At 33.2% G+C, this 13,310-nt stretch overlaps 1 protein-coding gene across 2 annotated transcripts in view; it reads right to left on the bottom strand.

Annotated features, from left to right (window-relative positions):
• Positions 1-7,280: 7,280 nt before the first annotated feature.
• The window catches only part of LOC111640262 (protein amnionless-like), a 22,984-nt gene continuing 16,954 nt past the window's right edge, over positions 7,281-13,310 (bottom strand). The window contains exons 9-12 of one of the 2 annotated variants that reach the window (XM_023386260.1): positions 11,379-11,492; positions 7,990-8,074; positions 7,748-7,931; positions 7,281-7,668 (exon numbers count right to left, since the gene is read on the bottom strand). In XM_023386260.1, coding sequence (XP_023242028.1) covers positions 7,543-7,668; positions 7,748-7,931; positions 7,990-8,074; positions 11,379-11,492 — 509 coding nt within the window. In that variant the 3' untranslated portion in view covers positions 7,281-7,542. The remainder of the gene's footprint in view (positions 7,669-7,747; positions 7,932-7,989; positions 8,075-11,378; positions 11,493-13,310) is intronic. The other variant, XM_023386261.1, reaches the window with a different exon arrangement.

The raw sequence follows: 13,310 nt of genomic DNA, 5'->3' as shown, positions 1-13,310 counted from the left end.
CCCTGTATTATCATCAATATTTGTATTTTAATTAAGTAAGGTTAAGTCAGTGGCTACTATGGACCACTACAATGAGTGGGAAGGTAGCCTGGCTACTTCTATAAAAAATAAATCATTGTGTATTGCAGTTGGCCTATTATCTGTTGAAAGTGTGTTACAGCACAATGTTATGCACCTATCTGGGAAACAATTAGCAGAACAACTTTGAGCAAGGACAATAAATCATTAATATCGATTCAGAACCAGTGATGCGACAGCAGTGCAAGTATGTACTACATAATTACAAAACAATAATTAACTAACTTATTACTTTTAAAAAAATCTAATATGGCATGATATATAAGACAGGCATAGTCTTTCCATTAATTAATTCCATCAATTAATAAAAATATTTGGAAGTATTTATTCATAACTCAGATTTACAATGTAATAAAATGGCTAAAATTTTAAGAAATTTTATATTACTGCAATATATTTAGCAAGATCCGCTGGATATTTGACATCAAATATTTTTTATGCATGACTGCACTCAGAAAATTTTAGTCACCATGCACAAGAATATCTTAAAAATGAGTATCTGAATAGATGAATTGGAAGAGGAAGATCAGTAACTTAGTCCTCAAGCTTTTCCAATTTAAGCCCTCTAGAGTTTTTACTTATGAGAACAATTAAAAACTATGGTTTATGCCACTCCAATTTGCACAAGTTCTAAGTTATTGGTTGTTCAAAAGTCCCGAAACAGTTCACAATATGCTTGGTGTAATTGAGCATATTCAACAATCAATGGTAAGATGCTGGCAAGCTTACATGGATGCTCACTGGGACATTTTGAGCACTTTGTGATGTCACAAGTTTGGATTTAGTAAATCAATTTTTTGAAAATATCTTTTTAATATCTAAAAAATAGGGATTAATTCAAAATGAGTTGTTTAATATTAGTAAATGAGTTTAATTACAGATAAATTATAAAGACTCAAAAAATAAAATGTCATTGCACTTTGACCTCAATAATTTGCTAATTAAGTTTCAGATAGAAAGAAAGGCCTCGACTTTTTCATGGTTTTCATCTGTAAAGCCTGTAAAATTTGGCCGACATTTCTAACACCCTGTATATTTTTTTATTTTAGAACTACAGTATATTGTATAGAGTAGTCTTTCCCTTATCAAATTTTATTAGACAACTATTGCAGATATAACGAACAGATTTTACCAGAATGTCAGGCAAGATATAAAGTTTTTTTGACATGTTAATAAACTTCTCTGTGTACATTTTGTAATCCTGAGTACACCTAACAGATATTCAATTTCTTGCTTTCTCCAACATCTTTCCAGAGACAGAAGCAAAAACGCTTGTTATCCTTCTGTTTAATGTCTCAACATCAGGTACTGTACAACACACATATTGAATAGACTCTGTTCTGAAATAGCCTGACAGGAAAAATCCGAAAGGGATTATATCCATCGATCGTGATGGCCAGGTTATTGGACCGTCACGTCCAATCTATATATCGGAAAATGTGGCATTGAGGAAGTCGCAAACACTTAAGACTGTGCATCACCACATTGGGGTTATTAGAAAATCACTCAACTTCTGCAATTGAGGTGCTACAAAAACTCCAACATGTCCAAATACATGTTATCTATTATTGGACGTGGTGCTTAATAAAGCAGTTTTAATACAGTTGAATAAGCATACCAATGACCTAGTCTGCTTCATCTGAAACTGTCTGCCATTGGCTTGCTTGTCCAGCTGTATTAAAGCCACTTTATTATGCAACGCGACCATTGTCTATTTTGCAATGAAGAAGGTAACGTAGGATGGGGGAAAAGAAAAAAAAAATTTAAATGTTCCTTTATCTTTGGTGAAAACCGAACATTATTAACTTTATAAAATTTTATTTTTCAAAATTTATTAATGGAAAGACTATGCCTGTCTTATATATCATACCATATTAGATTTTTTTAAAGTAATAAGTTAGTTAATTATCGTTTTGTAATTATGTACTGTAGTACGTACTTGCACTGCTGTCGCATCACTGGTTCTGAATCGATATTGATGATTTATTGTCCTTGCTCAAAGTTGTTCTGCTAATTGTTCCCCAGATAGGTGCATAACATTGTGCTGTAACACACTTTCAACATTTGATTCTGATGAAACCGTGTTGTTGTTATTAAGCTGTTTCTTTGCAGACACACTAAGGTGACATATATCAACACTTGGCAACTTATTGACTATTTATTCAACTGAATAAATAGTCAATAAGTTGCCAAGTGTTGATATATGTCACCTTAGTGTGTCTGCAAAGAAACACTTTCAACAGATAATAGGCCAACTGCAATACACACCGATTTGTTTTTTATAGAAGCAGCCAGGCTACCTCCCCGCTCGTTGTAGTGGTCCATAGTAGCCACTGACATACCCTTACTCCCTTCTAGTGGGCTATTTCCTTGCAATCATTACGGATTGGCCTGATCCAGAATGGAGTCAAACCGGCAGGGTCGGACGGGACAGAAAATTAGGCCGGGAGAAGGAAAGTATAAGCCCATTGCCATTAAAAAATAAACCAGCAACGAGTTACTCAACTTTCCTGGCAATATTTAAAATTTTTGTGGCGCCATCTGTTATCATATTTTATTTAAAAACTTTTTATATTTTAAATAATATAAAATTGCAAAAAAGCTTAATTTTGAGGATAGGAATGAGTTTTATATAAAAAAAATTATAAATGTTAATAACGACTAAAATCGTTGTCAAGTCCGACCCTACTGCAGATACACACGACCCCCATTATCTCCCCACCCCATCGATCTTTAACCACCAAAATTTAATAGCACCAATCTCCCTAATAAACAAATCCCCTGCAAAATTTCGGAAATTTTCGACAAAAAGCACTGGAGTTTCAAATAGGGTGAACAAAATCGTGATTTCCCCCACAAACACACACAGAAATTACCACCTAATGTTTTTGCATTTCTCGTCGTTAAAAGGTATCCTGTTCAAAAATGTAAAAATTTTGGAGGGGTCATTTTTTGATCATACTTTTTCTCATATGTAGCAGCCGGAAAAGTAATTATTGAATTATAGTTTTAAAACTTATATTTATACATATATACAACATTAATATATTAATTAAATCTCGTTAGATTAACACACGTCTTAACAAATTACTATTTTCGCTCATTTTATCCGTAATTACAGTACTTCATTTTTTATTTCCATCAATAGGCTGTATCCTGACGACATAAGCATGTTTCTAACGACGTCGACTTACGTTTTTTCATTTCGAAAGAGTTCGTAATAATTTATTTTAAATAATGATTTTTCGCGAGATGTCAGAGAGAATGATACAATTAAAACGAATTTATACGCTAAAAATATAATAGTTTGTGCTACCAAAGTAAAATGTTTGCAATAACTGTGTAACAACAAAATATGCAAGTTTTACATGAACCAAAAGTTTTGAACTGTGAAAGGTTATTTCTATATATGGAATATTGATGCTATTAAATTTTGGTGGTTAAAGATCGAGAGGGTGGGGAGATAGATGGAGGACTCGTGTTATATATCGAGTGGGGATGGTCTTAATGAAGATTTCGTCTGTTATTAGCATTTACATTTGTTTTTATTATCAAACTTACTTCTATCCTCAAAATTACGGTAAGTTTTTTGACATTACATTATTAATTATAATAAACACATTTAAAAAATTAAAATCTCATAAGAGATGGCGCCGCACACAATGTTTAACTCTTGCGGGGAAAGTTATACAACTCGTTGCTGGGTTTTCATAAACATTTTTAAACCTGACTTTGGATCATCCGAATCAGAATCTGAACATTCGTATTCATCTCTTAAGAGTTTGACTACCATATAGTCCATTTTTGCAAAAAATAACATTTCGCTCTGTAAAATTTCCTTTGTCGCATCAGAATTACTGTAGTTATTTATCAAACCCGCTATACTCTCAAATATATCAAATTTTTTGTTTACATCTCTTCCTCGGCCATCTGACGGGACAGGATACCACCATGATTATTAACAATGTGTAGGCTATAACATTGTAAATGTATTTTCTAAAACGATTATTTTTACTTTCCTGGCTGTTATATATCTGGTAACCAAACAAATAATGTCATTTTTTTAAATGTGAATAAAAATGCTTGTATTTTTTGTTTAAAATAATTTTATTCATCAAAATATTTATCTTTGCATTCAATGACGGCAGAGAAGAATGAGATATATAGGAGTAGGCTACGTGAGGGATGTTTAAATGCGAGAGATGCTGAGAGCCTGTCGTCGGCGTGGAAGTACATGGTTAAAAAGTTCACTAAAATCTCGGGCTAGAATTAGTTTATTGGAAGATTTATGATATTTTTATTTTTAATTTTATTTTGTGTTAATTTTATGTTCTTCCGTTTCTCTTGTATATTAAAAAAAATTTTTTTGTTCTAAATTTTGATTTAAATATTTGTATTCTATACATGGAACGTATCTGTTTCATTTTCGTTTTTGACCTGATGATGGCCTGTTAATCTGTTAAACTGAAAACGTTTGTTTTCAGTTATATATTTTTCTCAGAAACAAATTAAGGTGTTTTATTTTTGTGTTTATTTGCTGAGCACTTTTAATGTTATCTTTACATTCAATTACACTTTCTCAACGGGAGAACAGTTTGAAAATACCATTATTGACGATTTGGATGACTCCTGAAAAGAAAAACTTTTTGTATTTGGACTTTGAGGAGTATTGTTTCATCACGATTACATGAACGTTGGTCAAACCCTCGCAGATTTGTACAGTGAGCAACTACAAAGAGTACTTGACAAATTAAAGCTAAAACAACCATCTTTGGCGAATCGTCGAGGTGTTTACAAGAAACGCTTACCCACACATTGCAGAAATTATAAGAAACAAAATAATGCAATTGGATGGGAACTTTTATTTAATCCTTTATATTCTGCTGACATCTCTTTAGGAGTACCAAACTTTATCTTTGGATAATTATATTCTGGATAAAAATTTACAAATCACGCATCTATAAAAGAGGAATTAACTTAATTTTTAATGCTAAAAATGGTATTTTCAAACTGCCCTCCCATTGGGGAAAGTAATTGAATGTAAAGGTGAATATTTTGATGAATAAAATTTTCAAGAAAAAATACAAGCATTTTTATTCACGTTAAAAAATGACATCGTTTATTTGGTTCTGATATAACAGAGCGAAAGTATTGCGATCGGTCAAAAAATGATTCCCCAAGATTTTTATAAGTTTGGACTCGAAACTATAAAATGTCGAGTAATGCAAAAACATCGGTGTTTTTCCTGTACGTATGGATGTGCAGTGTTGGTGTGGGTGCACAATTTTGTTGACCCACTTTTGTCGTAAATTTCTTAAATTTTGTAGGAAGGTCTTTGTATTGAGATATTGATGCTATTAAATTTTGGTGGTTAAAAGTCGAGGTGTGGCGATACAGAGAGTCGTGTCATATCTCGAGTGGAGTCTGTTCTCAACAATGCAACACTGAAAAGAGACGAATACGGGATTCTTGATATTGTGAGAGACCGGACCTCAAGAATTTTGACAGAAAAATTCATTTTTCGTCTTTCGAAAAATTTTTCTCATTTTTATTACCGGAGAATGATCGAATCTCTCTCTCCGGAGTCGTTTCCTTTCCCAGGGAACTCATCGAATGTGTCACTGGAAACTAAGAGAAAAATTCCCGATTGGTGAAAAAGGATAACGTGATTTGGAGGTATAAAAGGAGTGACTAAAGGATAAGGGGTCATCGAGAGTTCACGAGAGCATCAATCAAGTGCCCTGAAAAACCCAAGAGGTATCGTATCCAGGAATTCATACTCTGTGTTGTTTGACACCTTCGAACTCCCCGGATTAGTTTATCCTTCACTTTCCCTTTGTTTCACTGCCGTCCTAGGAAAAGAAAAATTAACGCCTCCCGAACGACCGACCGACAACAACTGACGAACGTCAGCGATTCGGAATCCGCACATTAAGTGCATTAATTAATTAAAGATATATATATCAACTCGCGGTTTCTTGTAAACACTCTCTCTCGGCCGTTATAACATAGCATAGAACTATGTTTTGTTGAATTAAATCGATTATTTTAGTTGTTAACCTTGTATCTGAGTGATTCACTTCCGATCCGTCTCTCAATCCTCCATCCCGAATCTGATCGCCCGTGCACGTGACCGCTCGCGCGAATTCCGAATTTGCGGCCGTTAAGGTTTCTGTGTCTATCCTAGAAGACAGTGGTGTCAGTCCCGACGCACTAAAGAGGTGCCGACCCTCTGGTTACAATATAAACTTAATATAGAATTGCTAAAACTATTTCTGCTTCATTTTTATTATGTTATCTTGTATTAAATTATTATTTTGATGACTGTCCAGCGAGATGAGCCAGTCCAACCTTGTCAATTAGTATGAACAAAGAATATAAAAGAAAGCCCCGATTCGTACTACTACTACCCATAATAAATGATAGCGTAGGCTGACATTTTATCGCGCTAGTGACTTTAATTGATATTGTTAAACGTTCACATTAAATTTATTTTCAGATTTTGCATAAAATTTTAAAATTGAGCGAATATATAAAAACGCTTTAAAACTCAAAAAAATAGCGAGGTTGCGGCCGAATTTTTCATCTCTAAAACGTGAACGTTCGACGTTTACGTTTTAGAGATGAAGACTTTGGCCGCAACCTCTCTAATAAATTTTATACTGTACAGGTAGTCCCCGTATAACACGGGAGTTAAGTTCCAAAAAAATTGCCGTGTTATGCGAATCCGTGTTATACGAAACAAAGAACTAGTGCGAAAAGGGAGGTTAGGTTCCAAAAATTAGAAAACATGTTGTTAAATCCTTATTTAAATCGGATTTATTATTCATTTTTTTCATAGGTAAAATACTTATTTATTATTTAAGTAAACATTTTACCAGAGGATTATTCATTTTATATGATCATCTCAGCATGAGCATCATCAACTGGTAACAGTTTTTGGGTGCGTTCGTTAATAGCGGTCGCTCTGCAACGGAATTGCGCAGCTGTTTGTAGGCATTTAGGAACGACGGTGAAAGAAAGATGGCGGCGCCCGCACTATCGATAGTATCATGTGGAGAAATCTATAATTCTAAAATGAGACAAAAGAAGGCAAATATGAGGCAAAAGAAGGGTTCCAATTGTATAATTTAACCATTAAATGGATTATTTGTTAAAAGAGCATTCAAAGTAGCCACGAAAACAATTAGAATGCTCGCGCGGAGTTACGCGGAGGTATAAAAGAACGCACCCTTTATTACACTTCATGTTGTACGAGGGTTTTACCCAATTCCCGAACCGTGTTAGAATGAACCCGTGCTATAAAAGCACCTTGTCATACGGGGATTACCTGTATTCAGTTTTTCATAAATTTAATTTTTTTTTTATTCATAAAAATTTACTCTCAAAGTTTGAGTTTGATCGAAGGCAAATTTTTATATTAGGAATCTATTTAGTATTAAACACTTTTTGATTGTATTTAATTTAGTATTTGACTAAATCGGAGCTTTCTCCATCTTCGTCTAAAATCATAAACATGGGATTTTCTCGAGTTTCGGTTGTTTTCGATATTTTGCCTTCTGTGATTTCTTCTATGTACGACTGATTTTCCTGAAAATTTCGTGTAATATTTTAATACACAATTATATTATTTCCGAAATTTTAATTCGTTAAATTAAAATTTATTTACCAATGATGTCATCGATTTATCGTAGACTGGATTATCAAAACCTTTATCTTCGGCTTGCTGAACAGGAAGAATGGATGACGATGAAGGATCTAACATCGCGTGAGGTGTAGTACCCAATTCTACTTCAATTCTACTGCCGTCGGAATCAAATCGTGCAAAAGCAAATCCCGGTATCCTAAGAATACTTTATTAATTAAAGTTATAATAATGTATTTAATTTCCACGATATAATTTCTGCTTACCTTCTTTTCTTATACATCATAAACAATGCTAGCAAAATAGCTGCTCCAATAAAAATTGCCAAAATGATACCTACGGTTTTACCAGCTGCAATACGACAAAAATTTAATAAAGAATCTGACAATTTACTGTTGTTTAATTATTATTAAGAATACATGTTATAAGCAATGAGTTTTTTATACAGCCCGTATGGACAAGTCGCCATAAGGCCCCTGGCCGAACCCATAAGGGACTTACTAATATGCCCTCTTAGTGCCCACACTCCCACAGGACGGAAAGAGTTTAAAAAGTTTCTATGGCTAAAAGTTCTAAGTATCAAGAACATTTTTTGTTTCTTTGGTCGTACTGATGAATGGCAAGAGGTCCAAGTACAATACTGCATACATTCTAATTATTTCAGTGCCATCGCTACGTAAGACTGTAAGGAGGTTAAGTCACCTACAAATTATAATAGCCTTAGTTTAGTACGGTATTACCCAAATGTAGTACATAGAATCTTTCATCACGTAAACTCAGACTACTGTTGCTTTTTACACGTGGACTGTAACTAATAGAGCTGGCTGGAAAGTAGGAAAATACTATTCATTTGTTATAATCTTGTTCTCTTTGACATAATTTTTTGTCATGTGTTTCCCTTCTGTTTCTCGATTAATATATAATGTAAACCTATTTTTAACATTTTAAATTAATAACAATCGCCTACACCGAGCTTGGAAAAGCGGAAAAATTAAAATGATGAAGTTGAAGGTGTTCGTGTAAGCAATCATACTAATACCAGGCCTATATATATAGACCTATACAAGTTTCTCATCTTGCCCTCATTTATTAATTTAGCCCGCCGCCGATTTATTCTTAGCTATCAAGATTGAGTAACTCTTATTCTCTGCAAAAATGCAAAATTTGACGCCTAGATTCAATAAACCCAATAATCTAGATTTATAATTAGCATTCATTATTACATTGTTCAGCTTTCCGTCAGTTTCTTCATCCAATCACATTATAAGTTGTATAAATTCCTCATTTGTTAAAAATAAATTCTTTATTTCAAGAACGTATTTTAAAAAATTTGCGCATTTTTTATTTAAAAACTGGGACAGACATAACATAAAACATAAAAAATGATTTTATTTTGATAAACAAGCTTATAAATAAATACTGAAAGCAGACGGTAACAGTTGTTTTTTAATAAGTAAATGAAGAAAAGTCGAACCAAATGAAGAATTCCAAAGCTTTAATCAAGAAATCAGCCATAGTCTACAAAGGCTATTCAAAATTTGGCAACATGCTCTCACATCTCGTTTGGATGTTGTATCATAATTTTAAGTACAGTAGTTTCTTTACATATTGAATATATATAGGCCTATATATATTTACATTGTACACATAATTCAATACAGTATATATTCCATGTTTATCTCAAAATATTTTCTCCTAAACTTCTATATCTCAAATTATGGACTGAAGTGTCAATTACAAATTTAAAACTCAGCGACTACATTTTGATAGACGTTTATTAGATACAATTTATGCTATTACAATGTAATATATAATTGCAATCAATGCTGCCTTTTTCCGATCTGCTACGATTTTGGCTTGTGTCTTATTGGTCGAAGAAAGTCTGGCATCAGAAACTATTGAGAAACTATTTCTGTTAAGATATATCTAAAATATTTTATTTACACCTAATGCAGGTATGTACTGTACCTGCTATTGCATTAATAAAATACAATAGCATATATAGTATATACCTCCAATCGAACCTATTACTTCTTATTGCATCTCTCTCTCTCTCTCTCTCTCCTCAACCAATGGTTGGTGGGCAAACATAGATGTGTGCAGTCTTATTTATAGCTTCTCTCTTCGCTTAGCTAGCTGTTTAATCTGTTGGTAAGGCCTTTTCCGTAATAACTCGTCGAGATAGTCCACTCTGGGTCTTCCACGTCCCCATATTCCCTCTGAATAAAACATTCAACCATTCTGAGTGTCGAATTATGTGGCCAATCATGTCATTTCTTTTCTGTATAGTTCTCAAAATCTGTCTTCTCTGTTGCCTCTTCCAAAACATCCTGATTCCTCTTTCTCTCCGTTCACGACACTAGCATCATTCTTCTCCGGTATCACATCTCAAAGGCCTCCAGTTTTCTTTTCTTCGCTGTTCGGAGTGTCCATGTCTCCGAATTGTACAATGCTATGCTTCAGATGAAACTCTTAATGAATCTCTTCCTAACATCTATTGATATATTTTTCCATGCTAACATCTGTCGTTTCCTATAGAATACCTGTTTTGCTTGGGCTGTAACTCCTTCCGTCTGAAGTATTTATGCTTCCTAGGTACTGTACGTGAACTCATTGACTTCTATTTTTTCACCGTCCAAATAGGCGTTCATTCCTCCTTGTTCCTTTTTTTTTCGAACATTTCATTATCTTCGTTTTTTTCCTATTTATTCTCATTTCACATCTTTTGAATTGTTCGTTTAAATTTTGCTATCTGTAGATCGTCTACATCTTCCGCTATCATTGCGATGTCAGCAAATCTTATTGTGCTGTACATCTTTCCGTTTGCTTTTATACCTTTTGTATTAGTAGCGTAGGATTCTTTCATTGCCTCTTCTGTATACGTTGAACAATAGTAGTGATAGTCCAAATCAAACTGTAAACAAGAATCAAACTGTAATTAGAGAAAGAGAAGAAGAAGCCAATATAATGAAGGGAGTAATACAAGGGTCTTACTCCTTTCATTATATTGGCTTCTTCTTCTTCTCTTTCTCTAACTACAGTTTGATTCTTGCATAGCTGGTATAGTATTTGCCTATCCCCGATTGACCTTAATGTTCAGATCACTGAGGAATCTGATGTTCCAGTAGTTCACGTTGTCGTAGGCCTTCTCTATGTCTATAAACGCTATGATTGCATAGGAACCACTATATCTCGAAACCTGTCTATCTCGATTTTTTCTCGTTCTCGTGAGATTCAAGATAGAAAGTTTCAACTATATATTACTGATTCCAAAAGAAATGTCAGAAATTTTAAATACATTATTAACAGTTTAAATGTATCCTAAAGTTTTCTAATATAGGCTCACTATACGGATCGACCTGGATGCAGTGGGAGACTACAGAAAAATGTTTAAGATTAATATGAAAATATATTTTAATATATAAGCGTTAATGCTTTATCAAAATTAAATATTTTATTTTTTATTATCTTTCTTAAAAAGTCTTAAAATGATCCTGAAATTTAAAAACGTAAATAAATGTGTAACTGCATACACGAAAAATGACGAATAAAAATTGTAAAATGGTTTTAGAAAACGAGAGAAAATAAAACACGATAAAATTAAGACAAAGAAATAAATTAAAAATGACTGTACTAATTTTAAAATTATTCTTACCTGATCCCTGCAAAGATTGTGAAACTGGAGGAATAACATCGTCACCAGAATACCAGTTTGATGATACTTTTAATGTAGTAGATGTTAAATTATACATTTTCAGATCAGCAATATCTTAAAATTTTGAAATTTTATTATTTAGTATTTTATTTTAATATAAAAACATATAAGAAATAAATTGTGAACATTTTGAGATACACGAGAAATTAGTTTTACTTAAAGTAGCCAGTGGACTTTGACAAACGATCGCCGAGAAAGAAGAAATATAAAATAGACGATTGACACTTTTTACTTTTTCGGCTCTGTTATATATGACAAAGTATGGCGATTGGTCAAAAAATGACACCCTCAAGATTTTTTACATTTTTGGAATCAGAGGATCTTCAAACGTCGAGAAATGCAAAAAATTCCGAGGGTTTTCTTTGTATGTATGGATTGTATTGGGGACACGATTTTGTTCATCCTCTTCAAAGATTAATAACTCCGGTGCTTTTTGTCGAAAATTTCTGAAATTTTGCAGGTATGTTTGTGTATTAAGGGAATTAATGCTGTTAAATTTTGGTAGTTATAGGTTGCGGGATGGGAAGATAGAGGAGGTTGTGTCATATCTCGAGTAGTCGAAAATTTGGTAGTATCAATGCCTCTTATACACAAGCTACCGTGCCAAATTTCGTTTCTTAATCTTCACCCCTGCTGAGATAAACGAAATAGACGCCAACATACACATCCACGAAATTCTTTTGACTTTTTGGGTGTAGAGGTTTTAACAAAAAATACTCGGGGGATCAAAATTGACACGATTCCAATACTTCCCCTTGTTACGTTAATACATAACAGCCAGAAAAAGTAAAAATAACTCATTAAAATATTCTGTCATAACGAAGTTGTAAATCTTAATACATTCATCATATTATTTGGCCAAAAATAAAAGATGCAAAAATATTTGAAAATTTTGTATTTTATCTAAGTATACCTACAAATTTAATGTATAATTAAATATATATGTAGGCTATCTACTATCAACAGGAATAAAAGCTTTTTCACTGAAAAGAGCTAATTTTATTGGGCTGTAATTTTAAAATTGCTGTCCAATACATTCCCACTGTCTATCTGTCCGTTAATCTCGAGAACAGAGTTAGATGAAAATCGAGACCAAATATGAAAAGCGTAGGGCCGGAGGTGGCCTATACAGGAACTTCCGGTCTGGACCGGAGGTCTCGTGTTTTCAATTCAAAATTTTCTCGAGAACGGAGTTAGATGATCGGCATGACTCGATTGTTATCAGGAGAAGTATGATGTACACAGTCTAAAATCTATCACTAAAATCCAGATTAGATATGGATAGCTTAGGGGCTGACTGTGGGTTATGTATATGTTACTGTGAATGACCGAAATCTGGCGAATGTCAACATTCACACAGTCGTTTCGTGTATGTCCGAAATATTTGCTAAATATCGTTATTTCTCACTTACACCGGCAAATGTCAACATTCAGAATGCGCTGATGGTGAATGTTGAATAAAAATATTTTTATTACGTTAAGACAAAAAGGCAACTTTTTAATATGTCAAAATAGGAGAAAGCTTAAGTAATAGTACATGTAAATAAACTGTTGAACCTAAAACGAACAGTACATTCTATATCATTAAAGAAAATAATACAATACTTACACATAAATTATGTGATTAACATTATACAATCTTATTTATTGCAACAACTTAAACTGTTATGGCATTTTGAATTGCACAAGAGTCCCTTGCTTTTACAACTGCATTTATTCGTGGAACACTTTTTTTTGCAATGACAGCGTGTATAGCCTTGTGTAAGTTTATTATTGTATTATTTTCTTTAATGATATAGAATGTACTGTTCGTTTTAGGTTCAACAGTTTATTTACATGTACTATTACTTAAGCTTTCTCCTATTTTGACAT

The sequence above is a fragment of the Centruroides sculpturatus genome, unplaced genomic scaffold, assembly GCF_000671375.1.
Source record: "Centruroides sculpturatus isolate CEXI.00-Female unplaced genomic scaffold, Cexi_2.0 scaffold1364, whole genome shotgun sequence".
Taxonomy (NCBI): Eukaryota; Metazoa; Arthropoda; class Arachnida; order Scorpiones; family Buthidae; genus Centruroides; species Centruroides sculpturatus.
Note: the sequence above shows the minus strand (reverse complement) of the source record. Positions and strands in the feature narration are given on the sequence as shown.